The sequence below is a fragment of the Phoenix dactylifera genome, chromosome 16 (assembly GCF_051530095.1).
Source record: "Phoenix dactylifera cultivar Ajwa chromosome 16, Ajwa_hap1_PhDact_Kaust_v1.1, whole genome shotgun sequence".
Lineage (NCBI taxonomy): Eukaryota > Viridiplantae > Streptophyta > Magnoliopsida > Arecales > Arecaceae > Phoenix > Phoenix dactylifera.
Genome location: NC_143205.1, coordinates 23,971,117 through 23,990,766, shown reverse-complemented (window position 1 = coordinate 23,990,766; position 19,650 = coordinate 23,971,117). Strand labels below are relative to the sequence as shown.

The 19,650-nt window shown below is 40.1% G+C and overlaps 3 protein-coding genes and 1 non-coding gene across 6 annotated transcripts; 2 read left to right on the top strand and 2 right to left on the bottom strand.

The window, feature by feature from the left end:
• Positions 1-2,972: 2,972 nt before the first annotated feature.
• Positions 2,973-5,067, bottom strand: LOC103718271 (cocosin 1-like). Its single transcript, XM_088712435.2, has 4 exons — positions 4,685-5,067; positions 4,226-4,490; positions 3,673-4,101; positions 2,973-3,558 (listed from the first exon to the last, which is right to left on the bottom strand). Exons 1-4 carry the CDS (start codon positions 5,008-5,010, stop codon positions 3,166-3,168), a joined length of 1,413 nt encoding a protein of 470 aa, XP_088568561.2. The 5' UTR covers positions 5,011-5,067; the 3' UTR covers positions 2,973-3,165.
• Positions 5,068-7,932: 2,865 nt separating this feature from the next.
• Positions 7,933-19,066, top strand: LOC103718273 (patellin-6-like). The gene is made up of 6 exons (XM_008807015.5): positions 7,933-8,019; positions 10,371-10,422; positions 16,349-17,331; positions 17,885-18,009; positions 18,089-18,230; positions 18,782-19,066. Exons 1-6 carry the CDS (start codon positions 7,933-7,935, stop codon positions 19,064-19,066), a joined length of 1,674 nt encoding a protein of 557 aa, XP_008805237.2.
• LOC103718270 (ENTH/VHS/GAT family protein) lies at positions 8,419-15,417 on the top strand. 3 transcript variants are annotated; one of them, XM_088712434.2, is made up of 5 exons: positions 9,846-9,916; positions 10,051-10,175; positions 10,359-10,977; positions 14,223-14,501; positions 14,876-15,417. In XM_088712434.2, the coding sequence occupies exons 3-5, from the start codon at positions 10,471-10,473 to the stop codon at positions 15,227-15,229; spliced, it is 1,140 nt and encodes a 379-aa protein (XP_088568560.2). In that variant the 5' UTR covers positions 9,846-9,916; positions 10,051-10,175; positions 10,359-10,470; the 3' UTR covers positions 15,230-15,417. The 3 variants fall into 3 exon arrangements, with proteins under 3 accessions (XP_008805226.3, XP_008805228.3, XP_088568560.2); XM_008807004.6 differs by lacking the exons at positions 9,846-9,916; positions 10,051-10,175 and adding an exon at positions 8,419-8,640 and having other exon boundaries at positions 10,371-10,977; XM_008807006.6 differs by lacking the exons at positions 9,846-9,916; positions 10,051-10,175 and adding an exon at positions 8,419-8,640.
• On the bottom strand, positions 15,638-15,710 carry TRNAR-CCG (transfer RNA arginine (anticodon CCG)). Its single transcript has one exon. It is a non-coding gene; the product is annotated as a tRNA-Arg (tRNA).
• Positions 19,067-19,650: the final 584 nt, after the last annotated feature.

The following is a 19,650-nucleotide window of genomic DNA, read 5'->3' as shown; positions in this document are numbered from 1 at the left end:
AATATTCAAGAATGATTTTCCCTTGGATGGATGATATAAAAATGGTAGCTGGTCTTCGACAATCCATCAATTCCTTCCTAACATCGTAGTAGAACCTTCTCATGTGCTTTGCGGAAACCCGAACGTACCGTGGAAGTAATCAAGTAGCTCTATGCCTGCTCCATTTTGATTCCATTCACAACCGACGCTAGCAGAATAATAACCTTATTAGAATGCTTCATTATCTTTCACTGATAGCAACACTTCTTTTTTTATTCGTGCAGAAACAGTGATAGCAACAATTTTAATGGATAGAACAGCCATAAGCTTCTGGCAGATCATGATGACCCCTCCTCTCCTTCTTTTCTTTCTTTTCTTTCTCTTTTTTTTTTTTTTTTTTTTTGAAAACGGCAATTCATATAGTTCTAATGTGAGTACATCCTACCAGATCAGAAAAAAATAAAAAGTACAATGAGGGCGGAAGCTCTACTGTGGACATCCATAGAAACTCTCTAAAATGCCGAACAACATATGAGGCGACCCAGTCTGCTGCCATATTCGTCTTCCGAAATAAATGTGTTATCCGGTACTCACCCAGCTCCACAACCAGCCTTCACTGAGCTAGCATTGGCTTTCTAGCGGTTCAAGCCAAGAAGAAAGGATTTAAGGAGCTTAAAAGCCACATCTCAACCCATCCAGAAGGCAAACGCGAAAAGGCTCCAGTAGTTGTAGACGAACGTGAAAGAAGCTTCCCTTGTTGTTCCCTAGTCTTTTCATCTTTGCCTTCTGTTGTACAGCACGTCAGACTTTGCGATATGGACAATCATCGCACTTGTATGCAACATCGCACGTTGTAAAAATTTACTAAGTGTTCGGTACCCTAAGTAGGTGATCTTAAATCTTGAGATAATCTAATTTTTGATGATCTAAGATTATCATGTTTGGCATGCTATTTTTCAATGACTAAAGATTCCAAAAAAATCATGAGTAAATTGTTTGGTATTCCATAAAAATTCAAGATCACTGATCATATAATACCAAAAATACCCATGATATAGTCCATAAAATATATTTATTTATCATATAAATATATTATAATAAAATATTAATATATTTATTAATATATTAATTATTAATATATCCAATAAAATATATTTATTGGTCCTAGAAATTATTAATACTATAAAGATATATATAATAATTGTTATTATAGAATTAGTATTTTTAATTAGACTTATAATATATTATTTTTAATATTGATATTTGTTTTGATTTAAAAATAAGGCAAATGGAAGTAACATATTACTTATATAATTTAATTATATAAATATAAAGGATAACAATATATTTCCACTATAATTTATAATTATCATTAAATAATAAATTAATAATCTGACAACAATATGATTAATAATATATTATAATATAATATATATCATAAATATAATATATATTATCAATATAATATACATAAAATTGATATAATATATTAACGATATATTGATATATCAATTTTTTTTGCTGAATTGAAAGGTATTTTTATCCTCAAATTTCAGCCTAAGATCACTGTTCTAATTACAGCTTTTAGAGCAATGATTTGTTTGTTGATAGTTTTAAAGTTATTATTTAGTATGGTTCCTAAGTTTATAGTACATATGTGCAAATGTATGGTCATTAATATGATTTGAAATTTAGATCATGAAGGTTGACTTCACTAACATCAACATGACCATTTTTACTACCTCTTGTCTACTCTATAAGTTGAGAAACACCAATTATCCAATTTGAAAGTATATAGTCAAATTATAGTTGATAGGATAAAATTTATGGGATCTTTTAAAAAAAGTCGGAGATAATGCTAACAAATACTCTTAATAATAAGGTTGTAAGAAAGAGTAAGTTTTAAATTTTTAAAAAGGTGATGTAAATTCTCCGAGCTATGATGATTAAAGGGAATTCTTATATCTAGAATAAAAAAAAAGGTGAGAAAGCTTGAAGCATTCTTATGGATGTCCACTAAGATCTAGAAATGTGAGACATCAAAATATTTTTAAATAAAATTTACCTGAAGAATTCATTTTGGTTCAAGACTTCCTGAAAGATTAAAATAGAATGCAAAACTTATTTAAAGATGAAAATTTGAAATACGAGAAGCTTGATCAATTAAAGATTATATTGAGTTTAGAAGAAATTCCTAAATATGGTAAGGTTGATCTGATGAAGGATTAATTACATCTAAAAAAATCTAGAATAAGAGGAACCTAATCAGATAGATATTATGGCAAATTCAGAAAAGATTTTGATTCAAGAACCAATTGATTTTAAAGTTATTCAAGAAAAAATTAAAAAATAATATAATTGATCTAATCGTAAAGATCATATTGAGAAATCCTGTGATTGATGAGTCAAAGCATGTAGATGAAGCATAAATAATGTAAAAATTCTATTTTCATCAAAAAAGGATATAAAAATTTTATTTGATTATTTATGAAATGGAAGAGCTAGCTGGCTTTGGAGCTATTCCAGTGGAGGTACGAGGCATCCTCTCAGGAAGTGTCAGACATTGTGTTTGCGGTGTCGGCAATGAGAGAGCCAAATTTTCCTATTCAATTTAATTTTTTTATTTAAAAATTTTCTCTCCTATATTATTTTCTTTTTTTTATTAGATTCTCATTCGTATTTTTTTATTTGAAAATTTTCTCTCCTATATAATTTTTTATTTTTTTCTGTTTTTTTATTTGATTAGATCTACATCCGAAAAAGGTACCACTATGTTCTCAGCATCGAGATCTGCTTCATGTTCTCCAGAAAATCTTTATTTTATATTTTCCATTGATTATTTTCTCTTAAATTTGGGGCCGTTGCAGGTTGGAATGAATCTCTCGCTTTATTTTCTATTATTTAATCTTACTATTTTATTTTATGGGTTATAATATTTTCTAATTCCACTAAACCATCTGTCTCACCACTGAAACACCAAAAGATCCATGTAGTTAAGCAGACAAATGCTCCAGCAACAAACAGGAGATTTAACATCTGATGTTATTTCCTGCTTCAGAGACAGAAGTTGCCATACATAAAACTGACATCTCACCTCCTTGCACACCGGGCTTTATTTACGTAACCTCGTCTACGTATGGTAACAAAACCCGCCATACCTCCCCGGTGGCAACGCTAGTTGCTACATCAAGCATCAGCTCCTCCCTCAGACCTAGGAGCTGAAAAGATGGCCATCTCATCTCCCCTGCTGAACTTGACCCTCCTGGCTTCATTCCTGTTGATGCGGTAAGAGTTCATCAGCACCTCCTCCGGCATGCCTCGGAGAGCCGAAGCCTTCCCCACGATCGTGCTCACCATCGCGTTGTCGATGGTCTTGATCGAGGTAAACTCGAAGCCCTCGTTCCCTGCCTGTTTAATGACGGCAAAGTTCTGTGGAATGACCAAGAGCTGGCCCTGGCGGAGCTCGCCATCAAAAACGGTCTTCCCATTGTTATCGACAACCTGGACCCGGCCTCGTCCTCCAGTACAATACATCACACTGTGTGCGTTGATGTTCCAGTGTGGTGCAAGCATGGCATTCTACGTACAAACAAGGGAAGAAACACTTGCTAAAAATAAAATAAAATTTTTAAAAAAACCCGGTTGCTTTAAAAGATGTTCGATCCAATATAGACCAATGTGGGAATCTGTTACCTTATAGAGCACCACCCTCTCGGCACTCAATTGGATGAAGCTAAGCATGGGGAGCTTCTGGCTGTTGAGGGTGGTAATCCTTCCACCCCGCGGAGTGTAGACATCTGCATGTCTCGGGGAATCGATGTTCTCCCTACTCCTCATGGAGCACATGACCTCCTCCAACCCATTTGTGCCCCTTCTCTTTTCCTCCCTCTCCTGCTTCTCACTTGAGGGCCTCAGCACCTCAAGAGCCTTCTTTACGCGGACAATCTCCCCCCTCCGGTCATCCTCACCCTGGAGCTTCCTCGCCACTTCCCTATCAACCCCGATGGCCGCCGCGAGTAGCTCGGTGTCGAATCCGCTAAGGATGTCGCCCTCTGAGCTCTCTTCTTGTTCTTTCCTGGATTGCTGCTGGCTACTCCTTTGTCTCCCAGCCAGTAGGAATTGCTGCATGCGTTCCATCCGACGGAGTAAAAAGCTCAATTAATGCACTCTTGCTTTAACATGATAAGAGGCGCGTCTTTTTGAACTCGACGAATTAATTGATAAATGTTGATGCCAGCTGACTTACCCTATGGTTTTCATCGAGCTGATTGGCACTGTTGCTGATGTCCGAAACGGTGAAAGCTATCACTGGAGTATCGCCATCGTTGTAGCACCAGTGAGCAACTCCAGCGGCGATGGCGATGACGTCTCCCTGTTTGAAGTGGTGAATCCTCTGGTGCTCGTCTCTGGACATCCGGCTTTGCCCTTCATGGCCTTGCTGCTCGGATTCAGATTGCTGGAAGGATTGGAACGTCTCTGGGCAGCCCGGGATCACTGTGCCATAAATACCCCTTCCTGCATGCATGCGCCAAAACAGACCATGCAACGCAATAGGATCAGCTTGTAAGAACCAAGCATTGGAAGATATAGACGAGGCGAGGGCCGGCATTGGAGAAGGAAGGCGAGCGAGCGCGATATTTGGTGTTGCAGCTTGTTATGTATATGATGAAACAACAAAGCAAAGAATAATTCAGGAGGAAGAAACAAGCCTTGGATGATATAGACGAGGCGAGGGGCGTTGGAGAAGGAGGGCAAGAGAAGGCCTCTAGGCTCGATGGTACGGCGGAAGGCAGCCACGCCGGCGCACTCGAACTGCGCATTGTTCTGGTCGTAGTACTCGGTGACGCCGGCCTCGGACCGCACTTCCCTGGTGGGCTCGAGGGCATTTAGCTTCTCAACGCGGCACTCGCTTTGTTCGCCAGATTGTCGCACGCTCTGCCATGGGCTCCTCCCGAACCGGGCCAAGGACGCACGACAGAGGAGCAGCAAGCATAGAGAAAATGGGAGCAAGGTGGCGGCCGAGGTTGCCATGGCCTTCAGTTGGGAGCTGGCTCTACCCTTGGCTATGGCTGGTATATTGCAGAGGATGGTTGGATGTGGGTTAGTGTTTTATAGGCGGAAAAAAGTTATTTTGGTTCGGACGCATGCGAGGGTGGTGCCTGCGAACTCTCCGCCACCTTTCGCCCATGCAAGCCCTCTAAAACTGAGGCTCGAGCTCGTGCTGCCGCATATTCAAATGGTGGAGGCTACGTGCCCGAGTTCTGAACCAAGAAGACATGGAGTCGAGGCCACGTATCGATTCTTGGCAGGTAGCATCACGGGAGAGATGCCCGTCGCAAAACCAGAGGAGACGCGTGAATGGATACATAGCTGCCTTAATTTATCGACTCTTCCTAGGAATATTAATCGAGATTAATGCCTTATCCACCATGTCAGTTCCAAAAATCTGATCAATCCCTCCCAGTTCTCCTCTTCGCTTCTTCTTAATCCCTGATGCTCCTCCCACACAATGTTTGCCCCTGGTTCAAGGTATTTGGCGTGTGTCATGCTATGAATTATTCATGGTGCCCCTTTGGTGCATTAATTAGTTTTTCATTAGTTATGAAAATTAGTATATATGAGTTGTGAGCTGACCACACATTAGGGGCTCGTTTGGTTCGCGGAAAAAGAAGGAGGAAAAGTATGGTCAACGAAAAAGTAATGAGATATCTCTTGTTTGGTTGGAGTTTTCAAATGAGAGAGAAGTAAAAAATTGTATTCCCATAGAAATATGATTTGCATATTTCATGGGAAAATCTTTCCCATGAGGCGGGAATCACTCTATTTTTACTTTTTCCCAAAAAGTCCCTTCAGCATTAAAGAAGCATTAAAAACTTAATTTTTATTAGGAGCATAATAGGAATTATACATAACTTTCCTAGAAAAGTGGATGGGCAACCAAACATAAACACTTTAAAAATTTGTTACTTTCCCATGATCAACCAAACATGCCAAAAGTACTTTCCTAGGCATTCGCTTCCTCGGAATTTGTTTCCTAAGAATCATATTCCTACAAGGAAAAATGCTTTCCGCAAACCAAACGAGCCCTAGATGATCAATGACTAGCATGCAATTTTAAAGAGCCAAGAAAATTCCATTGTTAAGTCACTATACGAGCATCAAAATAATTTTAGAATTTTGTATTCCTCATGCATTTCCATTTCTTTTTACTAGTCTTACAATGATCTAACTAATATTTGTCAACCAACGAGACTAGAGAAAAATGGCTTTCATCCAACACCGGAATTAATCGATCATCAACAATTCCTGGACTGTGCCCCTTTCATATTATGTCCACGAGTCTCTCCGTTCTTATCGCACAATGGGCCAAATTTGGCCCAGCTTCTTATGAGAATGTCACCTCTGTAATTAGTAGAAAACTTCTCCAAAGCCTTGGATGGTTTTGAACTTTAACTGTTTATAAAAAGGGAGGCTAACATTCTGACCAGGCATTGAGAAGGAATAAATGCCTTCGATGTAACGATTTTTCAGATTATCTCCACAAGCAAGTGCCCATCGTGTGGAACATGCCCGGCCCCTTTTAGAGCCATAATTACAGTTAGTGAAAAAAACCTTAAATTTTACCAAAAAAAAAAAAAAAAACTTTGAGGGGCTTTGAGCTTATAAAAATTCTCCAAAACATGGAGTTTAACATTCACCCGGGCATTAAAAAAAATATCAGACTTGCAAATGTGGTTCTTTGTAAAATAAAAGATATGAAAATAAAACAAATAAAAAAAACATGAACAAGTTGTAAGTGAAAAAATTTTAATACTAGAAAAAGGGATGTTCTCGTGGAGTCGTCCAAATTTAGATATTAATTAAAGAAGCACCTTCTTAGACTGAAATAGAAACCTCCTCCACTTGGAGGGGAGCATTAATTAAGGTATATATTGATTGGTTCAAACTTTTACTTAATGTTGAATAACAAAGTCCAAAAAGTAGGTGCATCTGCAATCAAACATAACAATTATTAATTTGCTTAAGATGACATATTCATACCATCCAGCCAAGCAATTAAGTAACTATCTGAATAACTCGTTGCTTTTATACCCATTGCTCCATGTACAGGTTCAAGAAATTGATACGCGAGAAAAAAAGTTTGGCACAATAGAAAAAAGGAAAAAAAAAAAAAACAACTTGATAACAAGCTAGATGCACTTGCTACAACAAATAATCCGAAATAGAAGCGTGTATATCAAATTATAACTAAATAGGATTACAACTATTTTTAGATAATTAAAATATTTATTTCGAGAACTATATCAGTACGATAATGCTTGAAGCCATGGTACAAAAGAAAAGAAATCTGTACCGTTATGTTGAATTATTTACCAAAAAAAAGTACAGGGAATAAGCAAGTTTGGGTCGCAGTATGGGTATTATACTGGGGTGATATGGTACTTTCCGTACAATCTGGTAGGCTGGGTTTTCGGCGTCAAATCTGTGCATACGTATACAACAAGATCAGTATATTTGTTTTATTTATTTTGGTAAAATGCGAAAGATACAGCCCGAATTCTTGTTGTCGTCAAGCCGCCGTTAGACGGCAAGTTAGATGTTTGTTTGGAGCAGACCTACTGTTTCGTGAGGTGAGGAGCAAGGAGAATTTCCAGGACCGACCAATCGCGGGCTGGCGTCTTCAACCCAAGGGATGATAGGATTAGTAGGCTCGGCGGCTAGCGAGAAGCTCCCCATCCTTTGGTTCATCAAAATGAGTGCTGAGAGGGTAGTTCTCTACAGGGTAAGAAGAGAAATTAAACGTACCATGACAATTACGGCAAATACATATGGATTTTTTAATTTTGTTAACTTAAGCTGCATAAGCGGCAATCCAATCGATAATATTATTCGTCTTTCGGTAAACATGAATAGTCGAAAAGAAACATACTATTTTAAGAGTCCACGCATGTCATGGAACTGCGTCATTCCGCCAGCAGCGCTGCGCCGACTTCAAATTCACTCGATCACCATAGCCGAGTCCTTCTCAAGAAGGATATGGTCTGCGCTCAGAACAAATTTTATATAAGTGATGCCCTTTTATATGACTCCAATCTTGACAGGAGTAGTCAGCATGATTGTTGGGAAGGCATCGAAGTGGCATGTCGGATGAGGTGCACCGCACCACCGGAGATGATGAGGCCAGGAGGTTCCAGTCCAACCTAGGGGGTGAGACGGCTACTAGTCTTGCTCCTAGGAGGCAGCCAAGATTCGGAGTTTGATTGTAATTATAGGCGTCGAGTGAACAAAGCCTGTGATGAGCACAAGGACCGGCACGTGTAAAACTGATGATCGTAAGTCGAGGCGCAATAATAATAAAAATCTTCCTCCGGCCAAGATCAAAACCCCGTCGTAGATGATCGCACGGTTATATGAAGCTCTTCTTAAATGACTAGAGGTACTGGCATCCGCAACTACACACGTGGTACCAAGGTTGCTTGGACACGTTTGACCGGCTTATCAACTATCAAAACAAATAAAAAAAAGTTTTTTTTTGTTTATTATTGTGATTTTGATTTAATGTCTTTCCTCCCATCCGACTGCCCCTTTCCGGCTCGACACCTGTTCGTTCTTTACGGCTGGAGCGATCGATCTTTGTCGTGCTTCTAACCCAGTAGCGAGGTATGTTCTTTTCTCGACCCTGATTTGGATTAGGTTTTCTAATTTTGTGGTTTTTTGGGTATATTCTTTTCTCAACCCTGATTTGGATTAGGTTTTCTATTTGTTTTGTTTTGTTTGTTTCCCGGAATTACAACGATTATTTTAATCGTTCTTTGGTTTTATCGTAAATCTGTCGGGGTTGCGATGAGGAAGATGCAATTTTTCGGCGGGATTTCTTGAACTTTTCGATTTAATTTTGGTCTTCGGAGGGGTTCCGAAAGAAGAATCGTCCAGTGTTTGGTGAACTTTTATAGATTGATTCTTTTGTTGTAGTCCGGATGGGGCTTTTGGGTGGTGAAGAGTTGTTAGGTCAAGATGGGATGAAGATTGATCCGTATAGGGCTTCATCGTATCGGTTTCTTTGCTACCTAGATACAAGGCGACGGACGGACGGATGGGTACCGTATAGAATAGGATCTTTTTTTTTAAAACCAAATATTGACCTCGATTGAGTTGATTTTTCTCGAAGTGAACGCAAAAGAGTTGATTGTAAAATCCCCAATACAACTGACCGATATGTTAATTCCTAACTTGTTGGCTCAAAAAGAACTGAACAGAAATCCAAAATTATTCTGAAACCCATAATAGGTTTTAGTAATTATTTAGTATGATTTGAGAATCCCGTCAATAGAGATTTTGAGATTTATGTTTTTAAGAGAATCTTGCACTTGCTTGACATCAATTTTGTTTGTCTCCTGTGCTCCATTTTGAGGACATCTAGCTGAAAGACTTGATTTGCAGGAATTTATTGGTTGCGGAAACATTTTCTTTTGTTTTGTCATCTGAGCTTTCTTACTTCCTGTGGTCTGTGGTAACTTTTTTTTTGTTTTTGCATTTATTTAAATCAATGCTACTGTTTGCTACATGTGAATGGGATAAGTTTTTCCTGGCAAAAGCTGTGTGAAAGTGAAAATTCCGGGATTAGCTATAACAGCATAAATAGGCAAATAAAGATAGTTAACTGAAGAAACGGGAAGCACTCAATCATGGAAAATCCTTCAAGAAAATTTATCATATTTGGCTATCATTGTTGTGATGCTGACTAACCAATTACTGGACCCAAACCCACTTGCCTGAGTATACAATTCACATAAAACCCACTTGTTACCCAGTTAAGACCCTCTCCCGAAAATCCTGATGTGGCACCAGGTCTTGTTTCAGGCTTCATGTCGTGCCACATCAGCAGAGACAAGTGCCCTACTCGAGATGATTGATGACCGCCTGATGGAGCTGGAAGGTAGCCATTTCATTGGTAGTTGTGTTGTCATGGGGATTTTGGTCAAATATTTAAACAAGGAAGCAGGGGCTTTGCACATAAAAAGATGTGATTATTTCTAATCCGAAATTCTGCTTCTAAAAAAACATTTCCAGGACAAGTCGAGAAGCATAGTATTAGACGTCAATCTTATAACGAATTGCTTGGCTTCATTCATTGCAACGGTTTGAATCTAAGGATGTTTTACCAGCTCCAGATTCCCAACCAAAATTTACTAATGGTGAAGGTCTTGTGATTATCAGTTTCTGCATTATATTCACCAATTTTAGGACACATAAATATCACCATGTTTCTTCTGATATCCCAATTTTCTAAATTTCGAGTTTGAACCATAAACGAGAATGCTAGATTCAGTGTTAAATTTGTGGAGTTGGGATTTCTTCATTTTTGATGATTGTTACAGTTTTGTCTACAGATTGCTGAACAAGAGCTGACGAAGATTGTGGAGTTTGACTGGGGTTCTAGGAGTTTGTCTGCTTGGATTCGCATATATATTTTGCATTCATCTGTTCAGAATGGATAGGCTTAAGTTAGCAGCCTTAGGAGAGCGGTTGAAGATTGGAGGTGAGCGCCTGAAAATGGGAGGTGCTGAAATGGGTAGAAAAGTTAGTGGGAAGATGAAAGAGATTCTCCAAGGCCAGTCACAAGAGGCAAAAATGGTTGATGAAGCAACATCAGATAGCTTGGAGGAGCCAAACTGGGGTCTAAATTTGAGGATCTGTGGGTTGCTTAATAGTGATGAGTTCAATGGGTCTGAAGTTGTGAGGGCAATAAAGAAGAAGATTGCTGGCAAGAACGCTATAAGCCAAAAGCTGAGTCTTGATCTGTTGGAGGCTTGTGCTATGAATTGTGATAAGGTTTTCTCTGAAGTGGCTTCTGAGAAGGTGTTGGATGACATGGTGAGGTTGATTGATAATCCACAGACACATTATGCTAATACACAGAGAGCTTTGCAGCTGATCGAGGCATGGGGTGAGTCTGATGATCTTGGATATCTACCTGTTTTCAAACAGACTTATATGGTAGGTACTTCTAGATCTTATTTATTTGCCACATCTTACGAATTTTTCATATTATTGCATAACAATATTCATGGATGTCTTATGAATACTTTCTAATTCTGTATCATTTTTTTTTTTAAAAAAAATGTATTTGTTCATAATGAGAAGTCACCCTGTCTTAGTATGTTACGTATAGGGGTGGCAAAATATGACCCGACCTGTGTTCGATCCGCTATAAACAGGTTTGGGTTTGGCCTAAACAGGTTCAGGTCGTAAACAGGTCGACCCGTTTAACTAGTTTATTAATTGGGTTGGATACGGATTTTAGATGTCTGACCCGTTTAAACCGTTTAACCTGTTTTGTTGGGCAGGTTAAACAGGTCTAAACAGGTTAAACGGTTAAACAGATCTAAACAAGTTAAACGGGTCTAAACAGGTTAAATAGGTCGGGTTGGGCAAACAGGTTAAACAGGTCGGGTCGGATTGGGCAAACAGGTTACCTGTTTATTAAACAGGTTAAACGGGTCGGGTTGGGTTACCTATTTATTAAACATGGTAGGTTCAGGTTGTAATTTCTGACATGTTTAATAAACAGGTCGGGTTCGGGTTTATGATTTTCTGACCCAACCCGCATCTGATCCGACCCGCATGTGACCCGATCCGTTTATGACCAGACCCGACCCGATTGCCACCCCTAGTTACGTATCTCATTTGTTAGTTGAGCAAATTACTAAGAACGGAGATTATAAGATTTTTATTAGCATGCATTACATGGTATTTTGTGCATGCTTTGCTTATGTCTAAAAGGTTATGCTAGTTTTTTCTCATTCATGTTTTATTGGTTAACCAAGCAAATTATCAAAAACAAGTTTTGTAAAAATGCTGTTTGCTTGGATCATTTGGATGGTTATTCAAGTATGATTTCACTATGTTCGGATGGCCTATGTATATGTAATATGTCCTCATTTTGTCTTAGGGTTAGTTACATACATTGTTTGTTTCTTCATCACTACCTTTTTCCATCCATAACAAGTAAAAAAATTAACTCATTTGACTTTGGATTCACCAAAAATATGAAGTCTCACACAATGAGTTTATCTGCTTAACCATGTTAATTACACTCTGCTTGTTGTCCTTTCATATTCTTTTCCACATTCTTTTGAGTATGTTTGAACAGAAATATTGGCTCAGCTTATTCCATTACTTTATCATCTATATCGACCTTATGTAACCATTGCTTCCTATTCAAAGCAAAATCCTTTGAAATGGCAATTTTCTTATACTCATATCTCAAGTGCTACAATCCATGGCCTATTTGGCCTTACCCATTGTCCATGTAGTTGAGTATCGACCTCGTCAAGGTCTTCTCTAGCCTATGATACATATGCAAACAAAGCAAACATTTTTTTATTGCTTTATTCTTTATTGTTTCGTGCCATGCATAAGCTTCCCTTGATATTCTTTCTCCCCCCCTCTCTCTCTCTCTTAACGTTCTCTTGTATGCATCCTATACATCCACCTTGATATTCTTTCTTGGTCAGTGCTGAGATGTGGGCTTCTGTAACAATGATCTCAACAATCATTCATTCGTTTCCTTATTTCAACTTATTTTTTAACAGTTTATTTAATCATGTCTAAACATCATGTGTCTTACATAAACTTTCTAAAGTTTGATTTTCATAATCCCGTTTCCTTGTATTTTCCATCCTCTACTCTATCCTATATATTTTTTTATAAATATTCCTAAGCGTCCTGCATAATTCTCTCTTTTGTTAAAAGCATGAGGCATGGAAGAGAGTAGCCTTCTTTTCTCAGTTTCTTTTCCTTCTCTTCTAACCCAACATTTCCTTTTTTATTTCCCTTTTCTCCATCTATACACTCATCATCTGTCTTAAATCTAACCTTCCCCAATCAGAAAACATTTTTGTTTTGCTTATTTTATGTTTAGCGTAGACAACTGGTAACTGCTTTTTTCTAAAGCATTTTTGCAGCATCATTTATGCTGCCGAGCCATAATCCTTCTACGCGAGACACTTGTTTTGTATCCATTTTTGTGTAATTTGATGCTTTTGATGGATTCAACGAAGCCCGAGTAGTCGGTTTCATGTCATGAGGGTATCTGCTTTTCAATGTTTTATTACTTGCTGATTGTAATCTTATGTGAAAATATAACTTCAGAGGACCTTCGATCATGATTGCATGTTCTCCTCAAGTGTAGATTGATTAAGAGCAGCTCCAAGGTGCAAGGATCTTTAAATCCTTTCTTCTTTTTTTTTTTTTGGATGAAAACGGGCATTTCATACAACACGGGTACGAATACACCCAATAGAGTCAGAAAACAAAAAGCCCTGAAGTGCTCTGGGCAACTCACTCTCCCCAGACCATAGGGTGCCTCCTGAGTGGCTCGCAACATATGCCGCCACCCAGTCGGCCGCCCCATTGGCCTCGCGATATACATGCATGGCCTGGAACGTAACCTCCCTCGCCATATCCCAAATGTCACGGATCAGAGGGTGAACTCCCCCATAGCTGCACGAGCCCTTTCGGACCCAGCTGATCACAGTAGCAGAATCTCCCTCTAGCAGGACTGAAGTCGCCTGAAGCACTCGCCGCACATAGCACATACCCATCCAGGCTGCCCGCAGCTCTGCCCCAGGAACCGAGGTGTCAAAAATCTGACAGCCCCCTGCCACCACCACACCAGAGCTCGGCCCCCTGATAACGAAACCAGCCCCTCCTCTCCTACCTCCATCCAAGACTGAGCCATCAAAATTGACCTTGAGGAAACTCGGGGGTGGGGGCTCCCAGGTAAAAAATACCCTATGTGAAGCTGCCGAAGCAGTATGGGGGCCCCAGATGTCCCGAGCTGTCAAAGGTCTATGGGCTGAATCTACATGTATAGTCTCAGCTGCCTGAGCACTGGCCCGCTCCATCACAAACCGCGGTGACGGCCTACCCTCGTCAAAGACACGGGCGTTCCTGGCCAGCCATATCTGATAAGCTGTACAAGCTGCCTTCAGCATTGTAAAAATGAAGTAACATAGTTTTGACCTATCTCATGAAAAGTTGACATGTAGGCAGTCCTAGTTATACCACCTGAGATTTTAACATTTTGTAATATAGGCTTACCAGGTTATTCATGTTCCTGAACAACATTTTCTTTTCTTCATGTATATATATAGTCATCTTTTGGTCCTCCCACAAATAGAATTCAAATCATTGTAGCATTTTCTATTGTGCTGATCTAATGGTTTGCATCTGTCCAGAGTTTGAAGGCAAGGAGAGCACCAGGGACTATGCAGGATGATAATTCGGCTTCATTATTTTCCTCCTCTGAACCAGGCTTTAATGATCATTCATTGATTGGTCCCGAATATTATCCCTATGCCCACATGGATCACCAGAAGAGGGAGGCAGGTGAACTTGCCTATCACAGTGTGGCCCTTTCCATGGAAGAAAAGAAGCAAATTCTTGTGGTAACTCGGAACAGCATTGAGATTCTTTCTTCAATATTTAACTCTGAAACACAAGAAAAAGCCACCAAGGTATATATATTATCTCGCCATAATTTTTAGTCACTTGTATTCTACTGAGCTGCAGATAAACTTTTGTGGAACTAAGTCCAATTTGCAAAGTTAAACTCCTCCAGTCCTCTCAATTGGAGAACCACAGCTAAGTTTGGTCTGAAAACTCTCATATCACCCAATTGCTTTAAAATTTTGGCTGGACCATCCCAAATCTAACATCGAAAATCCATATGCAAGCACCAGAACGAAAATCATGCACAAGACGTATGTAGGATGAGCATGCATTGTAACATGTGGTTTAGTGTACTACTTAAATTTTAGGAGAGATCTGTCTGTACATCTTGTTGTCTTAGCTAACCAAGATTTTATATTGTGTTGGTCCCTCAATGCAGGATGATCTGATGCTGAGTATGGTGGCGAAGTGCAAAGAATCGCAACCTGTTATACAAAGGATCATCGAGAGCATTGGTGATGACGAGTCGATGTTGTTCGAAGCTTTGAATGTTCATGATGAGCTCCAACAGGCCCTTTCCAAGTATGAGCAGCTCGAGCATGCTGTTCCGCCAGAGGATGGGCAGACCCATGATGATTTGAGCACTTCAGGTGGGAAAAGTGATGCTTCAGATGAAAAGCTTTCCAAGTATGAGCAGCTCGAGCATGCTGTTCCGCCGGAGCATGGGCAGACCCATGATGATTTAAGCAGTTCAGGTGGGCGGAAAAGTGATGGTTCAGATGAGAAGGCATAGAAAAGTGAAGGCAGCGGTGACAGTCGGATGCGGCGAAGGAATGAATTCAATTTCCCGATCGGTCAATGATGAAGAGCTTCTGTATTTTGTATATAAGAGATGAATGTTTCGCAGGACAAAAACCATTTGCTTTCTCTGCATACTCTGACTGATTGTGAAATGAGATATCTTGCTTTTGTACTGCTAAATTGTTCGGAAATAGATCTTATTATAAAACAATATCAGGCCATTTAAACTTTGTTATGGTAATAACTGGTATTAAAAAATGGAAAGGAAGTTGAAAAAGAAATTATAGATAGGTAAGTTAAAAATAAAGATCTTATTTATAGAACGGCGACGGGGCAATCTTTAGTTTGTTATGTTAATAACTGGTATTTGGAAATAGGGTTTGGTTTAAAAAATGGCAATCGATCACGGTGGGACTCGAACCCACAATCTCCCGCTCCGGAGGCGAGCGCCTTATCCATTAGGCCACGCGATCACAGGATAATGTAGGTATAGCAACATATCTTTCATTATATTGTTTGTGGAGGCGCACGAAATCGGAGGAGAGACTTGTGATTCCTCAGGGTGTTTTGCTGATGGTGGAGGATGTACATTAGATTCATGCAAGAGGCCTGCCTGCTGGATATCCGAAAGCTCAGGTGCCATGCATGGTGGTGTAACATGTTTTACCGTCAACCGAACCCGCGGGTAGGAGATAAATTTTCATAAGAAGGTCCTTTACATGACTTCTGTTACGCGTTCCCATATTTAACCATTTTGGTGTGTTTGCGACAAACATAAGTGAATGAGAAGTAGGAACACTTGCAGATCACCTGGAGGTACCAAGCAAAATGCATGCATGGTGGCAGCAGCTATCTGCATGCAAAAGTTCACAGACCTCCTGACCCCCAATCGAGCAGCAGCAGAACAAATTCGTCAAAGTCCTCATCGAGATTCGAGAGCCGATCCATATAACCCGCCAAAAAGGAAAAAAGAAAAAATCTGAAGACGAAACCAAGGTGTGAGTCTAAGCTGAGGAATGAGTCACCTAATCCTACATTGCTTCATATCTAAACCCATGCAACTTCCACACGCGTAAAGCAGCTAGGCTTTCCCAACTCTTTAATTACCAAGGACGATATGCGGTAACTGCCACCCTACAATTCCAGCAGCCTCATCACCAACGGTCTTGGTGTTTGAACGGTTCAAGCACCCCTCAGCCGACCATCCTGCCTCCCCCTAACCCAGGCCTGATCAGTTTGGAATTCCACCGTTGGGCTCCCTACCAACAAAACCGAAGGGGACTCGCCGTGCTCTCCTCCCCCTCCTCCACCAACCATTCCCGGCTCCACCCGGCCTTGGCTTCCAATCTATCACTGGAAGCCATGGCATCGGGCATCCCATGCGAGACCACGCCCGAGGCGCCTAGGTCGGTCGATCCCCCCGAAGATCTCAGGCCTTGCGAAAGGAGAGCTCTGCATGAGTTCCGGGCGAGACTCGAGGATGCCATTGTCAGCAACCAGCAGCTTGTCAAAGCATCCGGCCGCGAGAAGAGCAAGAGCCGAGTCGCGTGCTCGGCGGACCCGACGGAGGATCCGCGCGAGGAATCCTTGTGGGGCATTCCGCTCTTACCAAGCCAAGGCCACGAGGGGACCGACGTGATCCTCCTCAAGTTTCTACGAGCAAGGGAATTCAAGGTCTCCGACGCATTTGCGATGCTCCAGAAGACCTTACGATGGAGAAGGGAATTCGGGGCTGACAGCATCTTGGAGGAGGAGATGGGGCTGCCCGAGCTCGAAGACGCGGCCGACGTGAATGGCACGGATAGGGAGGGCCACCCCGTATGCTACAGCATCTGCGGGGCGTTCAAAGACAAGGATTTGTATCGCAGGACCTTCGGGAGCAAGGAGAGGCGCGAGAAATTTGTGCGGTGGAGGGTTCGGTTCGTGGAGAAGGGCATCCAGAAGCTCAGCTTCAAGCCCGGGGGAGCGGGATCCTTGCTTCAAGTCATAGACCTCAAGGACTCCTGCAGCCCCGACATGAAGGAGCTCCGCAGCGCCACCAAGAAGCTCGTCTCCGTTCTCCAGGACAACTATCCGGAATTTGTCGTCAAGAATGTAAGACTGCAATTAATTGCATGGCTTATATGTTCTTTTTTAAATCATCAGAGCTACCAAAATGTCGTCTTATCCGAAGATTTAATCTCAAATCATAAGTACCAACCTGAACGATCTTGAATTCATGATACCATTGCTTGCACCGGTTGTAAACTATGATGCATTAGGCCTTTTTGCTATTGTATTGAAACTGGACCGCTCTCTCTCTCTCTCTCTCTCTCTCTCTCTCTCTCTCTCTCTCTCTCTCTCTCTCTCTCTCTCTCTCTCTATATATATATATATATATATATAGATATAATAAGATTTACGAACTTAAATGATTATATATATTGAGAAGGTGCATGTGCTTCGCATTTCTTCTTTTCATGGCATTCAAACTTCTTTTACAAGAAGTCTATGTTTAACACTGTCCTGCATTTTATAAATATAAAAAAACCCATGGCAATCCTTCAAAATCAGAGTCTCATCCTTTCTTTGGTAATTAAGAATCATCAATTTTCTTGCATTCATATACTCTAAACTGATTACTACCCCGTCTGTGTCTTTGGTGCAGATATTCATTAATGTATCACTTCGGTATTATGTTTACTACGCATTATTTTCTAACCTCATCAGTCCAAGAAGCAAGAGCAAGTTTATATTGGTCAGACCCTCTAAAGTTCTTGAAACACTCCTCAAGTAAGACTCGCAATTAATTGATTTATCTAGTGTCTTTATGGTGGAAAATTCATATATCTAATGGTGTATACTGCTAAAGGTTTATAGCCCCAGAGGAAATACCAGTACAATATGGTGGCCTTAAAAGGGAGGATGATGATGAATTTTCACCAGAAAAACAAGTCTCCGAGTTGGTCATAAAGGGTGGTGGTATGGCAACCATTGAAATTCCCGTAGTTGAGGTAATATGTTCAGTTAAATTTAAATTTAATATCTTATTTTCCATTTGCTTAAATTTAACCATGACAGCATCAGAATTTTAAATCACTTAGGCCAGCTTTCACATATGGAGTGTGATTGTATATTCGTGCATTTAACTTCTTCCCGTCTTTCTTCTTATTGTACGAATACCATCACGGTCAAGAGAGTAGTTGCTCTGGGCGAAGCGGGCTATAGCCCAGCGGCTCCCACACTCGAAAGTTTCCTCGTTTCGTAGGAGGTCCTGGATTCGGATCTTGGTACGGGTGTCTGCATGTGTTTTAGCCATGTAATTCCCATTGAGTTGCTCCCCGTGTTAGTTTAATAATAAAATTAAAGGGGAGATTGTTCGAGTTCACTCTGAAAAAAGGAAAAATGTTCTCTAAAGAGAGTACTAAAGATTGCATGAACAATGATGTCGTAAGTAATTGAACAGATAGTCTTGTTAATTAGGCTGCCCACAACCAGATTCCTTATAATATTAATGATGTATTGATCTTTTCCTTTATTTATTTATTTTTTTTTAATTGAACAGCCAGGAGTGACTGTTGTTTGGGACATCACGGTGGTAGGATGGGAAGTCACCTACAAGGAGGAGTTCATCCCAGATGATGAAGGCTCATATAGAGTCTTGATTCAAAAGGAAAAGAAGATCGAAGAGAGCGTGAGGAATTCATTCTACATCAATGAACCTGGGAAGGTGGTGTTGACAATAGAAAATCGTACGTACAAGAAGAAGAGGGTCCTCCACAGATCCAAAAGCAAGCCCACCATCCCCTTGTACAATTTGTTAAACCAAACTAAACATCCCATTGCATAATTTGTAATGAAACGTAATATACTTCTAACACCTTTTTTTTCCTTCTGTTTCTGACGAACCCACAATCGCACCGTACAATCTTTATGATCATTGTTTCCATCAAAAGAAAACGATGAAAAGAATTATGATCACATAGTATATAGCTTCAAGAATTGGTCCATTTAAAGTAATCTTTAGGACGCATTTTGTGTAGTCAATGCAGAGTCATCGAACAATCTTTGTGCAGAAACTGGATTTCAATATTACTCTTTATTATATTTACAATATTCAAGTAACTAGACATCCATAGACATTAACAAAAGGATGAAGACAGCAGCCACAATCAGTATCTCTGAATCATACATAAATTACAGCACCATACGAAAACCTGAACTTGTTCCTAGGTATAACATACAAGTCTATCCAACATCATACTTCAAATAACAAAATAAAATCCATCAGTTCACAATATGGAAGATCCAAACACGAGAAAATCTTCCAAGCTGCTCATCTGGCTTATTATGACAATTAGCATGTACCATATCTACGACATACTAGTACTCTACATGTCGCAACCACAAGCCAGCTTGCAACCCTTCTAACAA

What these genes read in the sequence shown, in the direction of transcription:
- LOC103718271 (XM_088712435.2), bottom strand. Translation starts at nt 5,010, where the DNA reads ATGGCAACCTCGGCCGCCACCTTGCTCCCATTTTCTCTATGCTTGCTG. An exon ending in AGCTCGATGAAAACCATAGG is followed by an intron (nt 4,102 to 4,225) that starts GTAAGTCAGCTG and finishes GAACGCATGCAG; the next exon opens with CAATTCCTACTGGCTGGGAG. An exon ending in AGAGGGTGGTGCTCTATAAG is followed by an intron (nt 3,559 to 3,672) that starts GTAACAGATTCC and finishes GTTTGTACGTAG; the next exon opens with AATGCCATGCTTGCACCACA.
- LOC103718273 (XM_008807015.5), top strand. Translation starts at nt 7,933, where the DNA reads ATGGAACTGCGTCATTCCGCCAGCAGCGCTGCGCCGACTTCAAATTCA. An exon ending in TCCTTCTCAAGAAGGATATG is followed by an intron (nt 8,020 to 10,370) that starts GTCTGCGCTCAG and finishes TTTTGTCTACAG; the next exon opens with ATTGCTGAACAAGAGCTGAC. An exon ending in GTTTGACTGGGGTTCTAGGA is followed by an intron (nt 10,423 to 16,348) that starts GTTTGTCTGCTT and finishes TTAATTACCAAG; the next exon opens with GACGATATGCGGTAACTGCC.
- LOC103718270 (XM_008807004.6), top strand. Translation starts at nt 10,471, where the DNA reads ATGGATAGGCTTAAGTTAGCAGCCTTAGGAGAGCGGTTGAAGATTGGA. An exon ending in TTTTCAAACAGACTTATATG is followed by an intron (nt 10,978 to 14,222) that starts GTAGGTACTTCT and finishes GCATCTGTCCAG; the next exon opens with AGTTTGAAGGCAAGGAGAGC. An exon ending in CACAAGAAAAAGCCACCAAG is followed by an intron (nt 14,502 to 14,875) that starts GTATATATATTA and finishes CCCTCAATGCAG; the next exon opens with GATGATCTGATGCTGAGTAT.